General features: G+C 36.7%; 1 protein-coding gene across 1 annotated transcript in view; it reads left to right on the plus strand.

Annotated features, from left to right (window-relative positions):
- Window positions 1–26,724, plus strand: part of LOC149215131 (inositol hexakisphosphate and diphosphoinositol-pentakisphosphate kinase VIP2-like) — a 280,111-nt gene that overhangs the window by 20,034 nt on the left and 233,353 nt on the right. Inside the window, exons 2-4 of the mRNA XM_089392534.1 lie at window positions 20,162–20,232; window positions 22,013–22,117; window positions 22,486–22,578. Coding sequence (XP_089248660.1) covers window positions 20,162–20,232; window positions 22,013–22,117; window positions 22,486–22,578 — 269 coding nt within the window. The remainder of the gene's footprint in view (window positions 1–20,161; window positions 20,233–22,012; window positions 22,118–22,485; window positions 22,579–26,724) is intronic.

The following is a 26,724-nucleotide window of genomic DNA, read 5'->3' on the forward strand; positions in this document are numbered from 1 at the left end:
GCAACAAGTAGAATGATCACACCAAATGCAACACACAAATGCAATGCAACTACTTATCTAATATACATTGGGTTCCACCAGGAAAATGCTCATTCAGGAGCTAGCCATTCACAGAATTCAATGTTATACCTTATTTTCTACACTTTTCAAACACTTTTCGAAGATGTTTACAATGGTCTTCCCTTTCCTTAGCGTCTACAGTTTGATTGTTTTGGTATATTTCCATGATCTTTCCAATGAGATCTCTGAAAGCAAAATTTATGGCTCTTTGGTAAGTTGAACCAACGTTTAACAAACCAAATGGAATCCTTAGGTACTTTTATGTTTCCCACGAAGTAGTAAATGTGGCTTTCATTTGATCTTCTTCTTTTATTAACACTTTGTTGTATCCTTAAAATCCGTCCAACATAGGCATGATATTAGATCTCATGATTCGTTGTAAAAGGTTTTCCATGTTAGGAAAAGGGTAGTTGTCCTTTGGACATGCTTGATTTAGATCCCTGAAATCAACACATATTCTAATGCTACCATTCTCTTTCCTAGCGATCACAGGATTTGATATTTAGGAAGAATGTGGGCAATAATCTTGGCTTCCAATGTCCTTTAAAGTTCTTTCACTAAGGAAGCCAACTTAGGGTTTATATTTCTTAATTTTTGTCTTACAAGTTTGGTCCCTTCCCTTAAAGGGATAGTATGTTGGATGACGTTTCTGTTATAGGTTTTCAAATCTTGGTATGACCATGCAAAGACATTTAAATTCTCTAAGTGGTTATTCTAACTCGATTCTACACTCTTTGATGTTACTTTGCCTACTTTAATCAGTTGGGGATTTGAATTTGTGCCCAAGTTGATTTCAATAATGTTAGGTGACATACCAATCTTCTCTTTTATCTTACACCTATCATCCCAATCAAAAGATTTTCCCATGGAGATTTCCTTTTTCATATCTACCCGACTGTGTTCTCTTTCATCTCTCTCATTTAGATTGTTTTGAAGGAAGTCTATAATGTGAGAATCGTCCTCAGATACTTGCCAATGATCTTGGTTATCGAATATCGCTGATCTAAAGATCACTTCCATTGTGAAATCTCCTAACTTGGTGGTGTTATTTTCAAGTGGTTGTAGACTTGTAGTAGTCACTACTAAGGAATCAACTATAGTGCTCTTTTCTCTTGGGACAACATCTATGCCAAAGATTTCAAAGCATTCTATAGTATGTGATACTAAGTCTTTGTAGTTCTTGAGCTTTTCGTTTTTGGCATTAAGTTTTCCCTTGATTTGGGAATAATCAAGTTAGAATCCCCTATCACCTTTAGGTGTCTTACCTGCTTGCTAAGAGCTAAGTCTAATGCCAAAGTAAGGGCCTCATACTTAGCTATATTATTTCTGCAATGGAAAGATAGTTGATAAGAGAACACGATATGCTTCTTTGAAGGTTATATCAAAAAATTCCTATTCTTGAGCCAGGTTTAGACCACGCCCCATCAAAGTACATGGTCCATACTCCATCCACTTCTTGCTCTTGGGAAGTAATTTTTTGGGATATCCTCCAATCTTCACATCAATAATCCTCCTCTTGGTTTTCATCAAAGATAGCACATTATTGCTCAACCAAAGGACGAGTTGATCTTTGCCTAAAGACCAAAGCACAAGAATTTTTTCCCATGGGAAATTTTATTTGTGACATATCCATTTGTATAGTGACCTGTGTTGACCTTGCCGCCTACACCTACCTACAAGTCACTGAGAAAAGCATTCAACCCCACAAGGAGTGGTTGGTGGCAGGGAACTCAAAGAAGGGGCTGTCACACTAATCCCGAATCTCTCCATTTGAGCTATCTCCGAGGTTAGCTAAGGGGGGTGGTCCCTAATGAAAAGTTAAGTTATAAGGAGATGTGAGTTTCTAGGAGAATTGTTAGAGTTAAATAGATTATTTCTTTAAGATTTATAAGCAAGAAATTGATATGAGCAATAACCATCATAGGATGAGCATGAAATACATAAAAAACTAGTGCCTTCCAAGTATTTTCTCTTTAAGAAATGAAATTGTATTTTGCTTAAAACAAAAGTAGAATGCTTCAAAAATTGAAAGCAAAGCAATCCTGAATTGGAGACAAAGATGACATGAAAGAGTCAAAATGATAATCTACAATTAGTGTACAAGAACTAGATCAAGGCATGCAAGTAGAACTCCATACTTGTCTAGTTAAACAATGCTCTAGGTAGCAAATAAAATCTTTGAAAGCACAAGATATCGATCAAGAAATATATTTAATTTAAATTTATGTGATCTTAGTAGGCTAGAGGAAAGGAAACTCCCTCCTTCAAAATCGTTTGATGAGATCCTTGAGGCAAACCGTTTGGGTCCTTTTATTCTTGATCTTGGGAGTTAGTTCGTCTATTGGAGAGCTACCCCACGCCCAAGTAAATCCTTCAACCAAATCTAAATATCTCTACACACTTGGAAAAATATGTCAACAATCATAAGGCTAGAGATTATACAATGGAGGAGAAGGCTAGAGATTTCACCAAAAATCTTCTAGTGCTCCTCTTCTTAGAGTATTTTTCTAACCTAAAAACCATACAAGATAGCTTGCATATGTTAATCCAAACAAGTGGCAAAATGATAACTATCATAATCCAACATACATGTAGAATGTAAAGCACAACAATTGAAATAACATCACCTCACGAAATGGAAGGAGAACAACAACACAATAGTACCACAAAGTCTCTTTTATTATAGGAAAGATGAATACAAAATCCAGCAGTCTCCGTAAGCCCAATAGCTTGTTCTTCGATACAATGTGAGAGTCCATGGCTTTATTATATATAGAGTTGGGAGCAAATCCCAATGAAGAATGGCAATGACAAATGACATTGGAACCAATCCCAATGTAGAGGTGATTAAACAAGTGCCTCAACAATCCCAAAGAGAAATTCAAATTTGTTGAATGGAGCTCCAATGCCAAGTGTAAAAATCGAATTTTGGCAAGTGCACATCATTTTCTTCTTCCCTTAAGTGTCAAATTCGAATTTTATGATAGAATGACAAGTGTATATGGGTGGTAACCCATGTGGGGAGAACTTCCCACAAAAATCTCTACCAAATATTCTCCTAGATCCTCCCAAATGTGCATTAACTTCACAAATTCGAATTTCCAAGTAAGCAACTTTTTCCTTTAATGCCAGAAATTCGGTTTTATTTGAGTACATGTAATTTCCTTGATTTTAGGAGTCCACATCACCTTGGGATTTCACTTTAACTTCCCCATAATTTTCCACCCCATTTCCACAACATTTAAAATGTGTGGATATTTAGTTTTCTCCATTTATTTAATTTTTGGCTTAATTAATTATTAGATTTCCCACTAAACTTAGGAAAAATGGGTTTTGAGAGTTCAAAACACATTATTAACCCCTCAAAGTGTATCATAGTAGAAAGTTGAGGGTGAGAGGTGTAATTTTGATTATTCATACCCCATACAACTTCTCTAGACTACACTTATTACAATTTAAATACAATTTTATTTGCAATTTTTGACTTGCGGGAAATCTAAAAATTAAAAAATGACTACTTAGACCTAACCAAATTCCATGAAATTTTTTGTGTGATCTAGTATGGTAATATACATCGATTCTAGACACTAAGATGTGTCAGGGGATCAACCTTCAAACCGTCATCCCGGATTTCGGTAAAACGTGAGTGAAAAAACCCAGAAAATTATCCGCCTCTGAAAAAGAAAGGATAATTAATCAGATAAAAAAACATTCCAAGGTGTACTAGTTTGGTGATCGAGTCCCAACATCCTAGGCCTGTTACAGACCCAAAACTCATCATTACTAGTATCATTTATTATAATTCCCCGCAGGGTGTGGAATCTGGGTACAAGAAAGATGATGAGAAGATAGAAGTAGAGTTAAAAACTTTGTTGACTAATGAGATATGATGGTACAACTGTCTTCTGGATCATCCTTGGGCATGGGGTCTTCATATAATCATCAGGTGCCACTCTAGTGGTCAATATTTGGCTCCATATGGGGATGCATGCTAGATATGAAGTGATAGTGTGCAAGGACCTAGAATTTGCATCCACTGACAAAAGACATATTTCAACAGTATCCATTCAAAATATCATCAAATGAAATCAAGTACAAAAATGACGAAATTGAAATTTATTCTAAGAGAATAAATGATAATTTTCTTTTTGTCCTAGGGAAAAATCATAATCTTCCATTAATTTGAAAAATTACATGTAGTAGATGCCATAGGCATATGCATAACTGCTGGTCAAAACTAGGTTCATAGTTGTCAAAAAATAATATATGTGCTAAAGCCATAACCATTAAAGTGCTGTACATATTCACCACATAAGGAGTTTAGAGTTTGCGTAAAAAGATAGATTATAACCATAAATATATACATATATGAAAAAAATTGAGCTATTATGTCCATCAAAAATTTTGTGCCTGGTTTCTCCGAAGATAAGATCTGACGATGTAAGGCCGGTGGTAGAACTGACATTGTTATGCTCCATGTTGTTCTAGTATCATCCACAGTCCTCTGGGTTGTGCCGTGGCCTCCTTGGATAACTTGTTAGCAGCCTCGTTATATTCCCTATAAATGTGTTGGCAGATGATAGAGTTAAATTGAGCCTTGTAAACCATAATCTCATCTAGAATGTTTATGAGGGAATGTGCATGACAGGGATTTATGCTGTTGAACCAGTTTATGATGATTTTTGAGCCCCCCAAAATTTGTATGTTATTGCATGAGTGTGCAAGTGCAAAGTGCAATAAATGTCTGAGAGTAATCAATTCTGCAAAATTGTTTGTACCCTCCCCCAATCCCATTTTTATTTTGCAATAGTGTTGATCAGATAGGTATAGAAGAGATCCTCCCCCACATCCATGAGATTGGGCTGCACTATCGAAGTAGGCCCACAGGGTAGTTTGATCAATAATTTCAGGGTAATGAGGACGTGCTGTAGAGGGCTGTGTCTCTTCAGGGATTTCATGATAAGCAACAATAACATTTGCAGTGATGAGAGGCCATCAAGCCGGGAAACCTTGGAAGATGATTTTGTTTCTAGTCAACCAGATCTTCCAGCATATGAGGAGGGGTATATATCGAGTCTTGCTGTCCGAAAGCACTCTATTCCAATTTATCCATGCCTCAGAGATCGACAGTCCATGCCAACTGCCTTGTTTTTTGAGGAGGTGTATTATTTGTTGCCATAGCTGAACAATGAGAGGGCAGGTTAAAAAAAAGGTGTTCATTGGTCTCTGCTGCCTGTGTACAGAGGACACACCGGTGTGCCCCGAATTGCGATTTCCGCATGAGGTTTTCTCCAGTTGGAGTCTTGTTGCGAAGCACATTCCACATGAAAGTCTGGCTCGAGGGGGAGCTTTCAGTTTCCAGATTTTTGACCACCATTCAAGGAGAGCATGTGGTTGACAATCCAATATCAAGTATTGATATCCTGCTTTGGGAGAGTATTTCTCGTTCTTTGCGGGGGACCAGATTAGTTCGTCAGATCCCTCTGTTATGCGAACATGTACTTCATTGAGGGCATGTATATAACCCTCCTAGAAATGATGCCAGGGTTCGGGTATGCCCAAGTGCCGTGTAGAGAACCAGACTTGTTCAAATATGGAGTTGTTTTCCCTGTTTGCGATCTGTCCGATCGTTTTAATCTGCCTCTAATTTAGGAATAGTATAAGATCAGGTGATAAGTGATGCATATTGCCCCCACCGGACCATGGATTCAAACCTATGCGAGCCATGTTGCCTTCTTTGATTTTCTAAGCAAGTCCCTCTCGAATGCTGGGCATAGTATGGAGGATGGATTTCCAAACAATTGATATCCTAGTTCGAGGCTAGGTTGGGTTACGAATCTAGTCTGTGAGGCGTTGAGGCCAGATGTATTTATGATAGGTGACCTTGGTCCAGAGGTTCTGAGTAGTGAGTAAGGACCATCGCATTTTAGCTACAAGAGCATGTGCAGGGAGGTCTTTTAATCCCCATCCTCCCCATTTTTTTGGTAGAGCGATTTGATTCCATCCCACCCATGCATAGGGCTTGCCTTCTTTGTATCCATTCCAAAGGAATCTGCAGCAGATCTTTTGGATGTGAGCGAGTATCCCTCTAGGGATCCATGCCAAAGTCATCCAGTACACAGGGGTGGTTTCCAAAACAGATTTTATGAGCACTAGCCGGTTTGCTCTTGAAAGGAAGTGATGGTTCAAGTTTTTTAGCCTCTTCTCAACTTTAGTAACGAGCCAAATCCAATCTGTAATATGGTAGCTGTGAGGTTTAAGCCTAAAACCTAGGTATTTTAGACCATCCTCCAAAAGATGATGCTTGAAAGGAAAAAGATGGGCTGCAGATTTGGCTTCCAAGGGTGAAGTGTAGGAGAGAGTGATGGTGGACTTTGTGTGGTTTGCTTCCATGCCGATGGCGTTTGCAAAGAGATTAAGGATGTCATGGAAGGTAGATGAGTCCCTCTGGCTGCCATCGAGGAAGATGAGGACATCATCGACAAAACGTAGATGGGTAAGGTGGCAGAGATCATTCAATTGTAATCCATGTAGTCGACCATCCCTTTTGGCTGATGTGAGGAGCCTGCTTAGGGCCTCCATAACAATGAGAAAGAGAAGAGGAGAAAGTGGGCATCCTTGTCGAAGGCCTCTCTCGGCATGAAAGAAATGTGAAGAAAAGCTGTTTATGAGGACACTAAAAGTGGCTGAGTTTATGCAACACATGATCCAGTTGATGAAAGGAGGGGGAAACCCAAGGTGGGTGAGGATCATTTTGATGTATAGCCAGCTAACCTTGTCGAAAGCTTTGGCTAGATCAATTTTAAGAATGGCTCCTTTGATCTTTTTATGATTGATAGAGTGAAGGGCTTCTTGTGCAGTGCCGATAGCTTCGTGAATTTCTTTGTTGGAAGGAAGGAAAATTGTTCAGAGGAAATATGTCTAGACAGGATTCTAGTATGTTTATAAAGCCATGTAAAACACCTAGGTAAGCTTAAGAATTTTTGCTAACGACTTTCATTCTAGGAAGTTTTTTAACCTTGTTAATTTTTTGTGTTTATCAACACGAAATAATTAACACAATTTTCTCCTAAATATACCCCAAAGCTAGGGTGGGGCTCAATGGTGATGTCTTAAGTGAGTCCTAGTGTATCAAATCCATGTATTCTCATCATACTAAATCATGTCTTGAGTCTTATAGAATTTGGTCGAGTCTAAGTGTCTATTTTTTAATTATTAAATTTCTAGCTGGTTAGGAAATTTAACAATTTGGATGAAAATTGTAAAATCAAAAGTTTGTAAAAGTGGAAGGGGGCAGAGTACCCATAATTAGAACCTCTACACTTCACTTAGTGTTTGGACACCTTTTGAGGGTTGAAATTATGTCTATCCCCTCAAATTATTTTTATTTTTGGATTTTTGGCAAAAGACGACAAAAATTAGTTAGAAAAGTTAAAATTGAGAGAAAACAAATTTCTCTCCAAGTGGAAATACGAATTTTTGGAGAAGGTGGTCATTCCCAAGGAAGAATTAAATTGACAAACTCAATTCCAAGGAAAAAAACAAGAAATTCTTTGGGGCCAATATTTATTTATTTATTTTTTTTTTTGAGAAAATTAATTTTTTTTGGGTCTAGTTAGCTGAAAAAAATTCGTGGGTCCAAAAGAAGTCAAATTTTCAAGGTCTTCCATCAAGGGAAAAATCAAATTTCTAACAAAAATTGAACTTATGGACCAAGGTGGTTAAGTCAAAAGTGATTTTTTGAGGAAAAATTATCAAAATAATATTTTTTGGACTAGGAAAAAAGGGAATTATTATGGAATTCGAATTTCATCAAGATCAAAGGACAAGATTTAATTTTGGCATGGATCAAGCATCTAGCAACTGTTACTCTCCAAGTTCAAGTCAAAATTGTGCAACTTCTTGGACCTAGCCATTTTCCACGTGGAGGGGGGATCTACATCTTTCAATTTTTCTATAAATTGAGCCTAGGGCCCCTCATTATAACATATTTGACCTTTGGATCTTTGTACTCTGGCTATTAGCTCTCGAAGCTCTATATTTTGATAATAAAACAAAAGTCTTTGGGGTTACTACTGTGGTGTTTTTTTTCTATGAATATGGTAATATTGTTTCACTGAGCTTTTAATTTCTATTTGTGCTTATATTTGTTATGCCTATATGCTTTTATAGAATCATTAGTGCATAGCTATCTTGCAGTGGTGATTGGATCTGAAGAATGCTTTAGGATTGGACATGGCTAGTTGTTTTCGGTTAAACCTTCCATTGCATTTTTCTTATCCAATGTGGATCTAACGAAATTCCTTTAAATTGTGTAGAAAACATTTGACTGAAATAGGTCTCAAGCGTGAGGGGATCTTTTCAGCGAGACCATCCCACTCTTGAGCATTGAAGTGGAAGAACCCACTATTTTTCTCAAAAGACTTTATCTAATGAGTTTTATTGCAGGGTTTCTGGATCTAGGCTTGAGGAAAAAATATTAATCTTTACTCATCTTTTTATTCATTGTGCATTAGCAAATAGATCTGCTAATTAGAGCATTAAACATTGTAAATTTTTGGATTATTTTTGTAAATAATTTCTTCTAAGCCTTGTGTTGTTGTACAAAATGTCTAGGCACCGCGACAATGACTTAGATCAGGGGTTGTCACTTTGATCCCCAATCTCTCCGTTTAAGTTGTCTCCCAATAGAAGACTAAGGGGGGTAGACCCTACAAAAATGGAATGAAGGGAAACTAGTTAGGAACCAACCAGTTCGAGAGACACAGTTAAGAAACCAAGTACTTGTTTTAGATTTAGCAAGACTTAAAAGATTCAATCAGATTTAAACAATTGATACCAGTGCCTTATGGAGTCAACTATCTTGCTAGGAAATTTAGGACCAAGTACAGGACAGACAACTGCTGCAAGGGAAATGTTATTATGAGATGAGATGCAAGATACGATTAGAAAAGAGAAGAGTGAGTGGAGGTCTAGGGAAATGAAGGCAACAATGGAGACTCGCGAAGAAAGGAGAAGCTATCGAGAAGGGAATGAGGGTTGTCACAAGCCTTAAAAAAATTTAAAATTTTGCCTATTTTTTTTTTTGAATTTTGAACTGAGATATTTCTACATTCAATCGTTCTCCAATAATTATTATCAAAACCCCATATCTGACTGCTTAAATGAAAGATCTAATCACATAATCCCTGCAAACAATCTTTGAGCCTAGATCTTGCCCTCCAGGGTCTAGATCTGGTTCAGATATGAAGATTTCCTTGGCTAATTTATTAGATCTGTTCTTGCAAACAATCTTTGAGCCTAGATCTTGCCTTCCAAGGTCTAGATCTGGCTTAGATCTGACGATTTCCTTGGTTGATTTCTCACATCTGTTCCTGCAAACAATCTTTGAACCCATATCTTGCCCTCCAGGGTCTATATCTGGCTCAGATATGAAGATTTCCTTGGCTGATTTTCAAATCTATACTTGCACAGGAAAAAATTGAAATGCCCAAGACCTAATATATACAAAATAAAGAAAATCCCCAAAACTCCAAATGTTAGAATTCAAAATTATGTTACTCAAATCTCAGATCTACGCAAATAAATTACAGATCTATACAAATAATCTACAGATCTATCAGATTTGAGGAGTATGAGTCTAACTCCGATTCCAGATCTAATAATCTAAGGCTCTTAATAGCTAGATCTATCAATTTTTCCACAAAATATTTAAAAGATTTTGAAATTTTAGAGAGGTATTAGCCCAAAAACATTATGTAGAAAAAATTTATCGTCAGATAAATCCTAGAGCTTATGTGAGTTAGGCTCTTCAGAAAATATATGTCGAGAGTTGGCTGGTCCAATCGAGGACTATCCCCAAACACTCAATGAAAACCTTAGAGATCTTCTGCAAACACAAGATCAACCATCAAACCAAGTAGAGAAATAAAATAACAATAAAATTATGAAGAAAAAGAGATATTTGCTAATTCAATAAAAATTAAAAATGTTACCCTAGATCCAACAAATTGGATAAGATACTTGTGTTCAGATTATTCTAAGAGAGCTATTGATTGATAGTTTTCACATAATATTAAGCATAAATTAAAACAATGTTACCATATATTCATGAAGAGGAACACCACAACATATTGAAACCCCAAAGACTTTTGCATTAATTCAAAAAAGTAATGCTCCACCAAGGTTCCGAGATGAGGGGGCGAGGGAGCGAGGATACGCGGGAGCAGCCTATGCAAAAGATCCCCACCAATTTTTAGGAAATGTGGGGGGATGTCAGGGTCTTAAAAAATTATAAATATAAAATATAATTTATAAATTGAGTCCACTATGACAATTGGGTTTGGATTGAAAAGCTGCAAAGCATGATCATTGATATGAATATCATTGTCTAATATCATATAAATTTAAAATTCTAATTCATAATCATATATCATACATTATGATTAAAGTTTAAACCATATTGATGTTCCACTTCCTACTATGAACATTGAATACTGAACAATGAATATTGACATAAAATTATAAAAGTCAAGTCTGATACATCATACATCAAGAGTCAAAATTTTATAGAATTATAAAAGACTAAAGTCAAGTCTGATACATCAAGAATCAAAATTTTATAGAGTCAAAATAACATAAGAACATCAACATATCAAAAGATAAACGAGCATAATTTTGCTCAAGCCTCAAGGTAATGCCCCGCTAGTCTTTGCATCTAGCTGTTGCATGAATAAATCAGGATCAACCATATCACCATCTGAATCTGAATCACTAGCATTCTCAAACATGCTAAGTGGCACACCAACCAACCCCATCTATCTCTCATCAAGTCTCTCCTCCATATCTACCTGTGCATCATCCTCTAGATCAACATCCCATCGTGTTGTTGGTCCCTTCAAATACTCAGGTGTCTTCCTATGCTCAAGACGTAGGGCACTGTGCACAACAACTAACTTCTCCGCTCTTTTAGAGGTAAGCTTGTTCCTCTTGATAGAGTGGATGAAGCTATATGTGGACCAATTCCTCTCTGCTGCAGAGGAACTAGGAACGTCTTGCGAATGGAGTGAGGGGCCAGGGCGAATAATGAATTAAATTTATAAAAAACTGAATTGAAACCCTAAAGTTTTAAAACTAATGTTAAATTTTGATTATATACAAAAGTTTATTTAAAAAATCAGGCCCCTCGACCCCCCACGTCCCCCCTCGACCCTTCCCCTCGATCCCTCACGACCCCCTTTTCGAAAACGACTCCTCAGCACAAGGAAACGACCTCCTGGCACGTCCCCCCGCGTACCCTGTTTTTTGGGAGCGTGAGGAAACGACCCCTTCTTATCCCCAAGTCCCCGGAGCACGGGGGAGCTAGGAAACTAGACCCCTAGGGGGGGGAGTCCCTGTGGAACACTACAAAAAAGTATACAAGAGAGCTTAGTACACGATTCAGAGATCGGATGGATCAACTGACAAATGACTTCCTATTTGAAGATAAATTCTCCAACGGCTAGTTCAAGTGATCCTCATCAAAGCAATCTTGACCATTGATGAAGATCAAAATTTCTTTAAATCTCATTTGTCGAAATATTTTATTTTTGAGGAAAACCGATTTTTTTATTTAAATGCATTTAATTAACTCAGAAATTAAGTTAATTTCCCCAAAATTTTGACTTTGACTGAACTCAGGGATCTAAGGTTTAAAATTGATCAAAATAATTAATTTACCTTAGTCCCGGGACCTTTTAAAATTTAATTGTTTAGGACCAATGAATTTTGCCTTTGAAGAATTTAAATTTACCTAGGACCTAGAAATAATTAAATTTCTGGCTTATGATTTTAATTAATTTTTGGCTAGAAAATTTAATTAATTAACCTATGAGGGGATAAATTATTTTTCCTATCCTTAAGGCACTTCACATCATGATTTTCATATTTTTATATCATAAGGGGGAAAACTCATTTGTAATATACCCTCACAGATTACACACTTCTGTGACACAAATATAATCTAGCAGATCAAGTAATTTGTAATAAAATGATCTAACCAATTAGTTAGGATTATTCCCAAATGACTTTTACATAGACTCGATCTAGAACACTAGGACTCGCCTAGGATCCTAGAAACAAAATCCATTCCAGCTTTGGGGTAAGACTTGAGGGGAGAACTCTGCCGACCATTCGAGAACGGATCAGTGAGAGAAAAAACCTCCGAGAATGGAGATCGTCACTAGAAAAGTAGGTTTACCTAGGTTGTTACATGCATGACACAGATTTGCTAAGATCATTTACATCATATACATGCAGAATGGATTTACATTATAACATGGTGGTCAGGCTGATGATGATAACTGGACGACACAGACACATCGATCAGGGGATATCCCTTTTGCAAAAAAGGGGGGGTATTGCTATGGGGTCGTTGACACGTAGTGGTCAACACCTTGTACATATTTCTATCTTGTATATATTTCGTTGGGTTTTCTTGAATTTCTATTGCAAATCTGAAGAAATGGACAAGAGTCTTGGCATAATTTTGTTTTGCAGGTGAAGATCTGAACTGGAAGGACAATAAATTTTTTATTTTTTGGTGGCTCCAAAGCCCCTGCGAAAATCATTTTGTGGCCTAAACCCTAGCTGCTAGGTTTAGAGGTCTTGATCTGTCAAATAACATCATTTTAGGCCCTCTAAAAATTGAATTTTGATTTTTTTTTTTTTTAAACCCGAGTAGCCTTGGAAGCCTCCTGGCCCTAGCCGTTGCAAATATTTTTAGGGGAATATTCCAAGAAAATTATTTTGGATCAAATCTGGATTTTCTTCAAAGGAATTTTATTTGTAATTTTTTTTGAATTGTTTGAAGGATTTTTTTTGTTGGGGTTTTGAAATTGCTTTCTTGTAGAACCGAAGCATAAACGTGTGAGAAACTGTAAGCCTTAGAGGCTCCTCCTTTCATTGCTTTGAGGAAGACCTTGGAGGAATTGACTTGGGAAGGCTGCAAGCCTTTTAGGTTCTCAAACCTTTGATTTAATAATACAAAATTTTTTGAGGGTTCTGATGAAATATTGGAACAAATTGCTTTCATTTTGAGTGTATTTCATTATAGTCGCAGATCTGTTTAGCCTTAATAACCTAGCCGCTAACCTTATTTGCTTTCAGATCTGACTATCATTGTGTTTTGCAGTGGCCAATAAATTTTGCAAGGTTTCCAAAGGATCTGAAGGCATTGCACAAGGGCTTCTTCTTCATCAATAATAAAAGCTAAGGGTCTTCAAATTGCTGTATAAGATCAATATACTAATCCTTGGTGTTTTTGCAGCCTTAAATCTATTATTTGCAGGAATTCTGTTACCTATTTTGGCTTGGCAACAAGCTACTTCAGACCTGAAGCAAGCATAATACTTGAGGATTGATCCATCGATTTTTGCAGGGTTTTCATCAAAGTTCATCCATTTGTAGATTTTTTAGAGAAGCCACACTTTATTTCTGATCATCTGTCTCAAGGATGAGAGCCGCTGAAGAGTCTCTTCCTCATCTGGTGCAAAAACTGATTGATGGAAAGCATTTTCACAATTTTTTTTAAGAGGCTTTAAATCCTGAACCTTAACGAATTCCATCATAAACTTTAATAAAAGCTAAAACAAAGTCTTCCATCAAATTTTGAGCCAAGCTGTGAGCCTCTTAGGCATGTTTCTAGCCTAGGCCAAGAGCATTTGTTCACTGTTCAATGTGTCGTATTGCAGGAGATCTTTCACTGAATTTTTCAAGTTACTCTGTTGACCAAACTCATTATTCATCCTTGAGTTCATAGGCAGTAAGATAAGAAGGTTTAGTCACTGGTTTTCTTTTTCTATTTTTCAGAATTCTAATCTTTGTTTTGCAGGGGTATCCGTCATTGAAGTGACAAGCCTTCCTTGCAGCAGAAATTCATCATAATTGTGACCATTGTATTGAAGAAAACTTGGAAATCTTGCTCCCTAAGCCGAGAATTTTTCACTGTCATCATTTTTGTTGGAGAAACAAAGCACTTTGAAGTCTGTCCCTTGGAAAATTTCTGAAGCATCTCAAGAGGGGTATTTGTTCTTGAGGAAATCTTTGTTTATTCTTGTTGTAAGACTCCTTCTCCTCTGTCTAGAGGGCATCTTCTTTGTAAACCTCATTAATAAAGTTCTTTTTTTTAGGGAGCTTGGGACTTATTTCCCTTGGTATCCCTCATCTCCTTATTTAAAAAGGAGAACTGACTCACTAACTCACTAATACTTACTAATTTGTGCTTCTTGCATTTGCATCCTAAATCACATTCACTAACTTGCATTTTCTTAGTTTCTTTTGATCTAATTATATTGGAATATATCCTGTATTGTTTCAATTGCCAATTGTGATCAAAAGTAGTCTTTCTAAATCACTGTTAGCAATCTCATCTGCTATTTAGTAATTGTGAATTTTCTACAATCTTTACTTGTTTCAGCTGTCTAAATAAGTAAGATATATCTCAAGAGCACCCTTTAATTAAAGGCATTGAGAGATTTGCTCTAATACATTCTAATTATCATTGTTTCTTTGAATATTCCCTATTGTTTCATTGATCATTGTCAATAGCTAGTAATCTTGTGCTTTGAAATATCTATTTACTTAGTGATTACAAGCACACTGACGTTTTACTTTCCTTGAAACAATATTGATATCATTGTATCTCACTGAAGCATTGCATTCTAATCTTGCATTTTAGATCCAAGTTGCATCCTAAAATTTACCTCCAAGCCTAAGCTTGGTTGATAGAAAGCTTTAGGGCCACCTTCTTTATCTAATTTGAGAAGTTAGACCCTCAGTCATAGTTAACACAAGTGACCTTGCAGTTGTCGGGGCGACAATCCTAGCAGTGCCGAAGGCACTTGGGTAGTCAGAAGCAAGGGGAGGTATCGTTAACAAAGCCCTAGCTTTCTTCCCCGAACCTTCTCTCTACAACTTGTGTTTGTGACTAACTTCAAAACAATTGAGAAGAAGGATTCATCTAGACTAGGCATTTAACTAAAAGTAACCAAGATCTTGCATTCCACCTAGTTTAGTTTTGCACTTCATCCTTCTAATTCTTCATCTCTTGTGGCATAACTATCATTGTGAGCATTATATTTTCCTTGCAATTTTGTGTCATTGTCTTGTACTCATCTTGATTATATTGCTCATTGTCTATTTATGTTGTCATTTTTATCTTGAGCATTTTCTTGAAAGTACAAATTATGTATGTTGTGCAAGTTATTTTTATCTGCTCATATTTGATATTGTGTCATTTCTAACACTTCTTGCAGCGTTGTTGTTATTGTAACTTGAGTACCTATTTCTTTGCAAGTAATTTTTTTTTACATTTGAGCATTGATTAAGGCACTAGTTCATCACATTTGTATCTTGTATCTGCCTCATTGAACTTAATTGCACTTATCTTTACAAGCATTGCTCATATTTTCTCATACTCGCTCTAATTAACAAACAAGTTACTCAAATAATAATTTGCCTTGCACTTAAAGTCTCCTAGAACTTGTTGTTCCAACAAGTTCCCCCCTTCCATCTACCTTTAGGGACTACTCCCCTTGACTTAGCTAGGAGAAAGTCTAAATAGAGTGAATAGGGATTAGAGTGACAACCCCTATTCTGAGCGTTGCGCCTTAAGTGTACACTTTAGGCGACAACAAGGCGGATGCCAACTTGTACTACATCATGGTTGGAGGGCTTTCACTCATTCTAGTGCTCTATGTTGACGACCTTATATTGACTGGAGCAGACAACTTGATCTAGGATTACAAGGAGGACCTTGCAAGGGAGTTCGAGATGAAGGATATGGGGCTTATTCGCTATTTCCTTGGCTTGGAGGTTTGGCATGGTGATGGTGAGATCTTCGTGGGACAAGGGAAGTGCACTACAAATATTCTCTGGAGATTTCATATGCAGGATTGCAAGCCCATGGCGATGCCTCTAGTCATAAACTGGAGGAAGGTGGATGCTAGTAGAGTAGAGCGAGTAGATGCTACAATATATAGGAAACTCATGAGATCGTTGATGTATATGTTCAATACCTAACCTAATATTTGTTTTGCAGTCAACCAACTAAGTTAGTTCATGTTGGAACTGACTAGAGTTCATTAGGTTGTTGCAAAGCATGTGTTGAGATATCTCAGAGGCACATCAGATTATGGATTGTGGTACAGACAAGTTGATGGAGTGAGGCTTGAGGGCTTCATAGATGTAGATTGGGCAGGGTGCTCCATAGATAGGAAGAGTACTTCAAGTGGCATCTTTAGCATTGCGTCAACAACTGTTTCTTGGTATAACAGGAAGTAGAGATCGATTGCACTCAGTTTAATGGAGCTCGAGTACATGGATGCTAGTTTGGTAGCATACAAGGCTATTTGGATGAGGAAGTTACTTGTGGGACTTTTCAGACAGAGGATGGAGCCTACCGTGAACGATGATACACTGTGATAATCAGAGTTGCATCAAGCTCTTTGAGAACGCAGTGTTTCATGATCGCTCAAAGCATATCGAGAACAGTTACAACCATCTCAGAGATTGTGTGCAGGAAGGGATAGTGAATTTACCGTACATTCCAACAAGGGAGCAAATAACATATATCTTGACCAAAGCATTGGGAAGAAGTACTTTTGTTCATTTCAGAGGTAAGTTGGGAGTTGTACACAATCCCGTCCTCGCTAAGAGGGAATGTTGAAAATAATAGCAAAGAAGGGTTCCTTGATTTGTGCCTTCAATCAAGGAGCCACAATGAGTTTCTCCTTTAGCAAACTTGAATTCCTAAAGAACAGGAGAGTTCCTAAAAATTAGGATGAGCTATGAAGCAATTAACTAATGTGTTGAAGTGGAAAGCCGAGTTATTTGTCTTCTAGTGCGAGTTAATTGAGGAAAAGGACAAGTGTTCGAGTATCAAGTTCTAGGATTGAGATGGAACATATTGCACGAGTAGTTATCTCAATCAATCACAAAAGCAACTTTCCTTAACTAGAAACTTGCTAACTTTAGCCATTCAAATTGCATTAAAAGGAGGAACGAAGGCCCTCATTGTATTATTATTGAGCATAGGTTTGTGTGACCTTGTGAGAGAAAGGTGCCAAGAGAGATTGTGCGAATTATTGGAGAGGAAGGCAATTCCTTAGGAACTGTGCATAGAAATTGGAGGATTTCCTATTTAATAGGGGTTGCAAGTGCGCTATAAAATAGGGCCTCTAGTGCACATAAAAATAGGAGGCAGGAATAGGGATCAAGAAGGTGTTTCAAGCCTGGTCTAGGAAGGGAGAACCATTGTATTCTCTAGTGAAACAAAGATTGTTTGTAAGCGATCTATTGCTCATTCTTCTTCAATAATATTCTCAATCAAGCAAAGGGTTTTCCCAGTTGGGTTCCCTAGAAAGATTGTGTTGTTGAATTGTGTGATTGTGTAATTATTCTTGTTCCTATTCCACTGCAATTGGGTAGAGAAATTCTGTATCTATATGAAAAGAAACTTCTTTTTATATTGTTCATATTAGCAGTTGCAAAATTTCGTGGATTTTCTATACACACACCCACAAATTTTTGGCCCAATCACAACTCTTCATTTTATTAATTAGAACTCACTTGGGCTTCTTTACTGGGAAAAATGGCCCAAGCTGAGGAAAATACATACAACAATTTGGATTTTATCTAGCTAATCAAGTCGAAGACTTGGCTGATTTGGATCTCATTTTTTCCGCTTTTGCACCTTTGTTGGAGCCAAAACACTTGAGTAGAACTCCTTCTCCACCCACCACATAGACATACACACAATTTTTTTCCCAATCACAACTCTTCATTTTATTAATCAGAACTTCGTTGGGCTTCCTTACTGGGAAAAATGGCCCAAACTGAGGAAAATACATACAACAATCTAGATTTGATCTAGCTGATCAAGCCCAAGGCTTGGCTCATTTGGATCTCCTTCCTACCCCATATTGTGTTGAAGAATGTAACTAGGTTCGGTCTTCATAAAATGTATTTGAGTCACAATGAAATATATTTATCAAAAGAATGAAAAATATATTATTATTATTATTATTATTATTATTATTATGACTTATTAAAGCATGGGTTTCATGCTTGGGTCATCATGTTTTAGGTCAAAGTCCCCATTGAGGACTTCTAGGATTTATTCTAAGTCATTAGAGTCATTGTCCATTTAAAGAGACCCTTCTTGGGCTTTTGAATCATGTAAAAAGGTTTATTATTGAGTCAAATAAGGTATTTGTCACCTCCACACCAAGTTGGCCTCAAGGAGATCAAGTTGGCCTCAAACTAGGTAATTCGACCTCACCAAAAGCCTATATATTGAAGCAATTCGAATTCATTTGGAGCACACTCTCTCACTCAAGTTCGATATCCCAGAAGAAAGAGTTGGAAAAAGTGCGAAGTTGGAAAAAGAGGCTAAAAGGGGTGCGAAGTTGGAAAATAAGGAAGAAAAGGTCAAGATCGAAATTTTGGGCTATCTATCTCTCTCTCTTGTGGATTCCTCTAGGAGATTGAAGTCTCTCTTGTCAAGTTGAAGTTGCTACTGTTGCTGCTACCAGTTGCTAGGTCGAAATTGCTGCTAGGTCAAAGTTGTTGCTAAAGGGTTATCATCTGCAAGAAGGAAGAAAGAATTGACTTGGTATGGAGGAAGTTTGTGTCTAGGTGAAGAGTCTTGGATTATCTCAAAGAAGTTATTAAGGAAGAGTTGTTGACTCGGTTTCCCTAGATAGGGCTTTTGCCCTAGCTATCCACTTATATCTGGTGCCTGTGATCTTTGTGCTATTGTTTTGGTAATTGCTTGATGAACTAAAAAATTAAAGAAGAACATAAAGATAAGAAAGTCACAAGTAATTATCTATATAAAGAAAATCTTTCTGCCTTTCTGATTTTCTAACATATTGCACCTTCTATGGATCCAACACACTTGAGTAGAATTCCTTCTCCACCCACCACTGAGATGCCTCTCTCAATGTCTTATGCACCTGTGTGTTGTGTCTTCTCCCTTGACCTATCCCTTCTTTTATAAGATTGAGGTATGATGGAGTCCACAACTCTCATATCCAAAGTGATTCATTGTTTAGATTAGTTCTCGCCTCATTTGAGATCAATGGTTGAGTTTCATTTAATTTACTAATCCAAATAACCTTTGCATTAGATTAGATTAACTCACTTTATATCATAAAGAATTACTTAAATTATTAAAGTAGTTACTAAGGTTCAAGGGTTCATTAGGTGACTTTTGCATGCCCAAACACTTAGGCTTGTGCAGAAGTATCTGCGCGAGCTACAAACATCAACAACCTACATGACATATATCTGAAATTTTCACTGCTTATCTCATATGTCTAAATTGTTATGTAGATACATTGTTATCTTCTTATACCTAGCATACTGTATATCAAGGTGAGTTTGAGATCTAACGTGTTATATATGCCTTAAATGAATTATTTGCTTCATATTTGACAAAGCGATTCCACCCTAGGTTTTCATATTCTTTTGGAGATCAACGCCATATTTATTGTCCTTATATTGGTATTTCATATATTTTTGGAGTGAGATCTAATTATTATATCTCCATTTCCAGAACCTTTTTCTTTTGATAATTCTATATGAATTGTTATTTTATAGGATATGATAATTTTGTTAATGTCCATCGAATGACCACAAAAGTAGGTCAATGGGGCTAAAACATATAGCTAGTGTATGAACTTCTGGAAACATTTATTAATTATGTATCTTAATTCAATTTTCTCTAAATTTATTTTTCTGGACAGTTGGGTATTTAGTATGTCAATACCTATTTCTTCTCTGTGTCTTGATTATTTTGTATAGTTGCAAGTATTATGAAATATCTAGCATGAGATTCTTCCATCCAAACCTTGCCTGCCCTTTTTGGAGCTTGCATGTAGATTACAAAACTCACACAAAAGGGGAATAACATGATTGGTGTAGGAATGTATCTATAAGGACAAAACAGTCACTAAAAATAAATATTGGATCTTAGAAATGATGTATGCTATTAATCCAAGATACTGGAGCTTTCACCCATGCAAAGACTTACAATTTGTTATGGTGAACATATGTGCAGGAGATGATCACAGTGTTATGATTTACTACCCAAGCTCTGCTGGTGGAGGAATGAAAGAGTTATTTCGGAAGGTAATGTATAATGGTGTAATGTTTGTATCTTTATAAATATCTTATGTTGTTGGGTAGGGCTTATTGGATGTAATTTAAGCAATGGAAACGGTAATGGCTATGGCTGGGAAATTGAAATATCCTTAAAAGCTCCAACCAATAAGTCAATTTTAAGAGATATTACAAGTAACAACTTTGTAACCTCACCCATGGATCACATATCTCAATTGGTGAAGCATAGATTTAAACTTGGACCACTGGAAATTTTGGGTCGATAGAGTATTGTTAATATGAAGTTGTATATAAAGATTTCCCAAGGAATTAGCAAGACCATATATAAGAAAATGTTCCCATGGCCATGAATGTAGGAATTATACTTATTTGAGGATCTAGATATATTGCTGGGAGGTCTGCTCTTCAAAGTTTAAACCTCACATATATTATGAGGTCCATGGATGCTTTTCATTTTGAGATCTTGATGCTTACTTGGTAACAGTAATTTAATTGGGATATATGGTTTTATTCCATTGTCATAGAAGTTTGGGCTGTAAAGAACATTGTGAGCTATTTTTTAATGAGGCCAATGAGTTTAAAAAGAAAAAAAGCTTCATAAAGGCAAGGAACTGAATGTCAATGAAAGCAAAAGAAAATTATACTTGTTTATCCAGGTCCCAGGATGGGGATAGAAACGAAGAAGATGAGGATAACACCGTCCTTTTAAATTTCAGTAAATCAATCTTTGTTGCGAAATTATTTTTTGTGTTGTTTTGGAAGGATAGACGAAAGCATTATTGAAGCTCTCTATGCAAGAGAAGAGTAAGGAAGGAAGGCCAGAGTTATAACTTAAATTAAGATGATGAAAATTTATTTATACTATATAGGCACTGACATAAAGGTATCCAAAAACAATTATCATGATTTAGTTCGTCCAATTATTGATACAAGTATGACTGAGCAGCATCATATGGAGATTAAATGAGAAATAATTGAATCCATTGTTTCATTTATACAAATGAAGGAGATAACTGTAGAAAGCAACAAGCCATTCAGTGGTACAGATGAAGTCATTTAGGTTTGCAAAATGGCCAAGGTTCTTTTTCCAGGATTTGGCAAAAATGGTCCAAGCTTATTTTATCAAATTGCTTGATACATATTTATGTTGTTTAAGTTTGTTGCAAAAGTCAAGAAAATTATATTTAGCATTTATGCACCAAAGCATTATTGCCTTCTGTAGTTGAAACCATCACAAAATTTTTATAAGATAACAAGTAACGTAGTATTCCATATAAAACACATTATATGAGATAGTATTACATATATGACAAGTTAATTTCATACATTAATAATTTCTCATTAGCAAATTAATTTACCATCTTTTTCTCTGCTTGACTGATTATTTTGTGTGAATGATGTTGAAAGCATCTGAGATATGTGTGGTAAAATTGTTTATGGGAAACAATTTTCTGTAAATATTATTGGAACATCTTCAGTAAATCTAAAGAATTTGTATAAATCATAAATATTGTATTCTGTGGCGTCGTATTAAGCATTTGAGTCACAGGTTATTGGGCTTATTTATTGAATTTCATATTTTCCTTATTTTATGATTGCAAGAGACCAAATGGTTTTCCCCTTTAGACTCAACGCATTTCCTTGATATTTTTAATATTCATTATTTAGTATGTATGTAAGACCATTGAAAGTTTTACATGTGGCATTAGCAAATCACATTTATTTTTGTTATTTTTTCATTTCCCTCTTATCTGCATTTTAATCTATTACTAATTATTTAATATTGTAGGTTGGAAATCGTTCGAGTGAGTTTCATCCAGATGTTAGAACAGTACGAAGAGAAGGGTCATACATATATGAAGAATTCATGCCCACTGGGGGAACAGATGTCAAGGTAATTGCAGAGAACGTATTGACTACTTCTTTGGTCAAAATCTAATTAGCATTGTCACAACTCTTTTATAATTTATTTTTGATTATTTGTTGCTTTAAGCTTTTGTTTTAATTTGACGTTCAAGAATTCATTTTAAAGATGGAATGAAGACCTACAATTGAAATATAATTTGATATGTTCATTGATAAACTGTGATCAAACTAAAGCTTCCAGGATGGTGTCTTTTTGTACTAAGCTTTCACATGTAAAATTTTGCTTTGCAATCTATTGTTATGTAGCATTTGAATTTGAGTTTTGTGTAGTCTCACCTATTTTTGAATTCAGTCTAGCTTTGTATCTCAGAATTTCTGTTGTCTTGGTTGCCATAGGTTTATACAGTTGGGCCTGACTATGCTCATGCAGAGGCCAGAAAGTCTCCCGTTGTTGATGGTGTTGTTATGAGGAGCCCTGATGGGAAAGAGGTATGATTGTTTCTATTATTCTATTTCTGTAATCTATAGGAAAAGGATGATAAATGTTATCATTTTTCTTTTGCAAGCATGGATTATTTAGCTGTGTGCCCACTAAAGAAATTATACAGCAAAAACATGCTAGCAATATATTGTTTTATCGTTTTTGGTACTTCCACTGAATTCATTGTAGCCATGTATAATCCAGATTCAGAATAGCTACTTTAAGTAGAGCATGGCGTAGGTATTCAAGATACTTGAAGTTAATCTTAATGACAACATTATATATATATATATATATATAGGCTTTGCTGTCAATGGTACAACAGGTGAAATTACAGGTGGAATGTTGAAATTTGGCAGCTCAGGGAGAAATTCCCTCCTTTGGGAAGCCTTCCTCACCCTTTGGAGACCCTACTAGCCAGTGGAAGAATTTAATTTGCACAAGGAAAAATATTATTTATAATATGAAACCCACTACCACATAATAGTACAAGCTGGCCTGGGCAAGGAAATTCGACCTCCTCAGCCACATATAAATAGACCACATGTCACATCACTTGGAGGCATCTCATCACTCATCCATTCATCTTCTATTGGCTCGATTACTTCTGAAAATTGCAGGTGCTTAGCTCACATGTGCAAAGAGGGGAGAGAGAGAATCTGTTGACTGTGTTGTCTTTCTGTTTTGGGACTTTGACCAATGTTACTTTTGGGATTTTGGTCACAGCTTGACTTGGGATTTTGTATTTATTTTGGAGGCCGAATTCAGGAGAGAGAAGGCCGATATTTTTTGGGCACTTTGACCAAAGTCGACCGCAGAACTGAGGCAAGCTTGACTGTAGGTTTGTGAAAATTTCATCACTGAAATCCTATTGCAGCAACTAGAATTATTACTTCTAACTGTAAATTAATTTAACAATTTATTGCTACTGCAACAACAAAATAATCACTGCAACTTTCACAAATAAAAACATTGCAGAAAATAAAAGCGCTGGAAACTGAGAAAATACAGGCGCGTACACAATAAATTTGGCAGTTATTTTTGGACAAAAGTCCCCGGAAAACTGGTGTAGCAGCTGAAAGTTTTTATTATTAAGCAGCAACAAAATTTCTGAGTACAATAAAAAGAAATACTGGCAATTTTTTTGAGGGAAATTTACCCTTGCTCCAAGCGATCCCACAACAAAATGAGCCTCAGAACTGGCTTTGGAACACTTCTGCATCAGCCTTCTGCGCAAGCTCCACACATGCTACTCAGAAATTGCCTCTGATGTGATGTCCGACCTGTTTCCCCCACTGGAGAGAGAAGGCCGAATTCAGGAGAGAGAAGGCCGATATTTTTTGGGCACTTTGACCAAAGTCGACTGCAGAACTGAGGCAAGCTTGACTGTAGGTTTGTGAAAATTTCATCACTGAAATCCTATTGCAGCAACTAGAATTATTACTTCTAACTGTAAATTAATTTAACAATTTATTGCTACTGCAACAACAAAATAATCACTGCAACTTTCACAAATAAAAACATTGCAGAAAATAAAAGCGCTGGAAACTGAGAAAATACAGGCGCGTACACAATAAATTTGGCAGTTATTTTTGGACAAAAGTCCCCGGAAAACTGGTGTAGCAGCTGAAAGTTTTTATTATTAAGCAGCAACAAAATTTCTGAGTACAATAAAAAGAAATACTGGCAATTTTTTTGAGGGAAATTTACCCTTGCTCCAAGCGATCCCACAACAAAATGAGCCTCAGAACTGGCTTTGGAACACTTCTGCATCAGCCTTCTGTGCTGCCTCTGCGCAAGCTCCACACATGCTACTCAGAAATTGCCTCTGATGTGATGTCCGACCTGTTTCCCCCACTGGAGAGAGAAGGCCGAATTCAGGAGAGAGAAGGCCGATATTTTTTGGGCACTTTGACCAAAGTCGACCGCAGAACTGAGGCAAGCTTGACTGTAGGTTTGTGAAAATTTCATCACTGAAATCCTATTGCAGCAACTAGAATTATTACTTCTAACTGTAAATTAATTTAACAATTTATTGCTACTGCAACAACAAAATAATCACTGCAACTTTCACAAATAAAAACATTGCAGAAAATAAAAGCGCTGGAAACTGAGAAAATACAGGTGCGTACACAATAAATTTGGCAGTTATTTTTGGACAAAAGTCCCCGGAAAACTGGTGTAGCAGCTGAAAGTTTTTATTATTAAGCAGCAACAAAATTTCTGAGTACAATAAAAAGAAATACTGGCAATTTTTTTGAGGGAAATTTACCCTTGCTCCAAGCGATCCCACAACAAAATGAGCCTCAGAACTGGCTTTGGAACACTTCTGCATCAGCCTTCTGCGCTGCCTCTGCGCAAGCTCCACACATGCTACTCAGAAATTGCCTCTGATGTGATGTCCGACCTGTTTCCCCCACTGGAGAGAGAAGGCCGAATTCAGGAGAGAGAAGGCCGATATTTTTTGGGCACTTTGACCAAAGTCGACCGCAGAACTGAGGCAAGCTTGACTGTAGGTTTGTGAAAATTTCATCACTGAAATCCTATTGCAGCAACTAGAATTATTACTTCTAACTGTAAATTAATTTAACAATTTATTGCTACTGCAACAACAAAATAATCACTGCAACTTTCACAAATAAAAACATTGCAGAAAATAAAAGCGCTGGAAACTGAGAAAATACAGGCGCGTACACAATAAATTTGGCAGTTATTTTTGGACAAAAGTCCCCGGAAAACTGGTGTAGCAGCTGAAAGTTTTTATTATTAAGCAGCAACAAAATTTCTGAGTACAATAAAAAGAAATACTGGCAATTTTTTTGAGGGAAATTTACCCTTGCTCCAAGCGATCCCACAACAAAATGAGCCTCAGAACTGGCTTTGGAACACTTCTGCATCAGCCTTCTGCGCTGCCTCTGCGCAAGCTCCACACATGCTACTCAAAAATTGCCTCTGATGTGATGTCCGACCTGTTTCCGCCACTGACAATGATTCTTCCGGCGTCTTAAAATTCTTCTTGGTCACTGGAAGCTGAATCGACCCTTGCTCTGGCAAAATCGAATTGCTTAATTGAGGCTCTACGCAACCTTACGCAACCTCCTGGCGCTGAGACTTGACTTTCTCTTCTAAATTTTCTGGATTTGGAATCCTCCTCCAGAAATCTGTTACTTTACCCCTCTGACCCCTGCGACTCACTCACTGACTCTATCCCCACTGTTGATCCACCTGCAACTAGGAAATCAAATTGTCTGAGCAATTGAGTATATGCTACTGGTGTATTCTCTTATAATCTCCAGTTGGGACTCCAACGAGCAAGACAAAACATAATCAATGGTTGAGATTATTTATGGATCGATTCGTGTGAGTTTCTAGATGATTCACACATTTCTCAATTAATACTGATTAATTAACCACTTTTCCTATGTTGAGACTTAGGGAATATTTAAAAGTAAGCTAATAATCTAATTGAGACACTTCTAGGTGAAATTTCCAGAAATGATTTATGCGTTATGGAGAACACTTGTGTTTTAGCCTCTCCACAAAGTTTTGAGACTAGAACACCTCCAATGCTACAAAAACTAACACTCCCTCTTAGCGAGGAAGGTGTTCTAGTGTTGCACTACTGCTACAACACCCTGTCTTTGTATCACCCTTTGTACGTTGCTGATGTCTGGCTACTGTAACTCACTGTCACTGCCCACCAACCACTGTGCAATTTTGATGTTGCATCTATGTTGCTGCTGACACTGCCATGCTACTGCCAACTCTGCATCTACACTACAACTCCCTCTCATTTGTTGCTATTGCAACTGCAACTACTGCAACTGAGAAGTATCCAAAATAATAAATCATCAGTGTCTCTGTGCTGCATCTGTCTCCTAAGTATCTGACTGCTACTAGCCTCTGCACTGTCCACATCGGATGTGTTCTAAGTCTCAAATTTTGCAGGGAGGCTTGGGCACATGTATTCCAAAGAACCCAACAAGCGTTTTGGGAAATTCTACTTGGAGACACTTTTAACAAAATAATTAATTATTTTTAATGGGTCACTAAGTCTAAGCTTAAGAAATTAAAATAATTAATGGGTATTAATCTAATTGTGGGTATAACTTCTAGAAGAAGACAAGGATCAAGCAAAAATGATCTTAGCCATT

The sequence above is a fragment of the Pinus tabuliformis genome, chromosome 1_1, assembly GCF_031772625.1.
Source record: "Pinus tabuliformis cultivar Carrire ecotype Pingquan chromosome 1_1, CPIR1, whole genome shotgun sequence".
Taxonomy (NCBI): Eukaryota; Viridiplantae; Streptophyta; class Pinopsida; order Pinales; family Pinaceae; genus Pinus; species Pinus tabuliformis.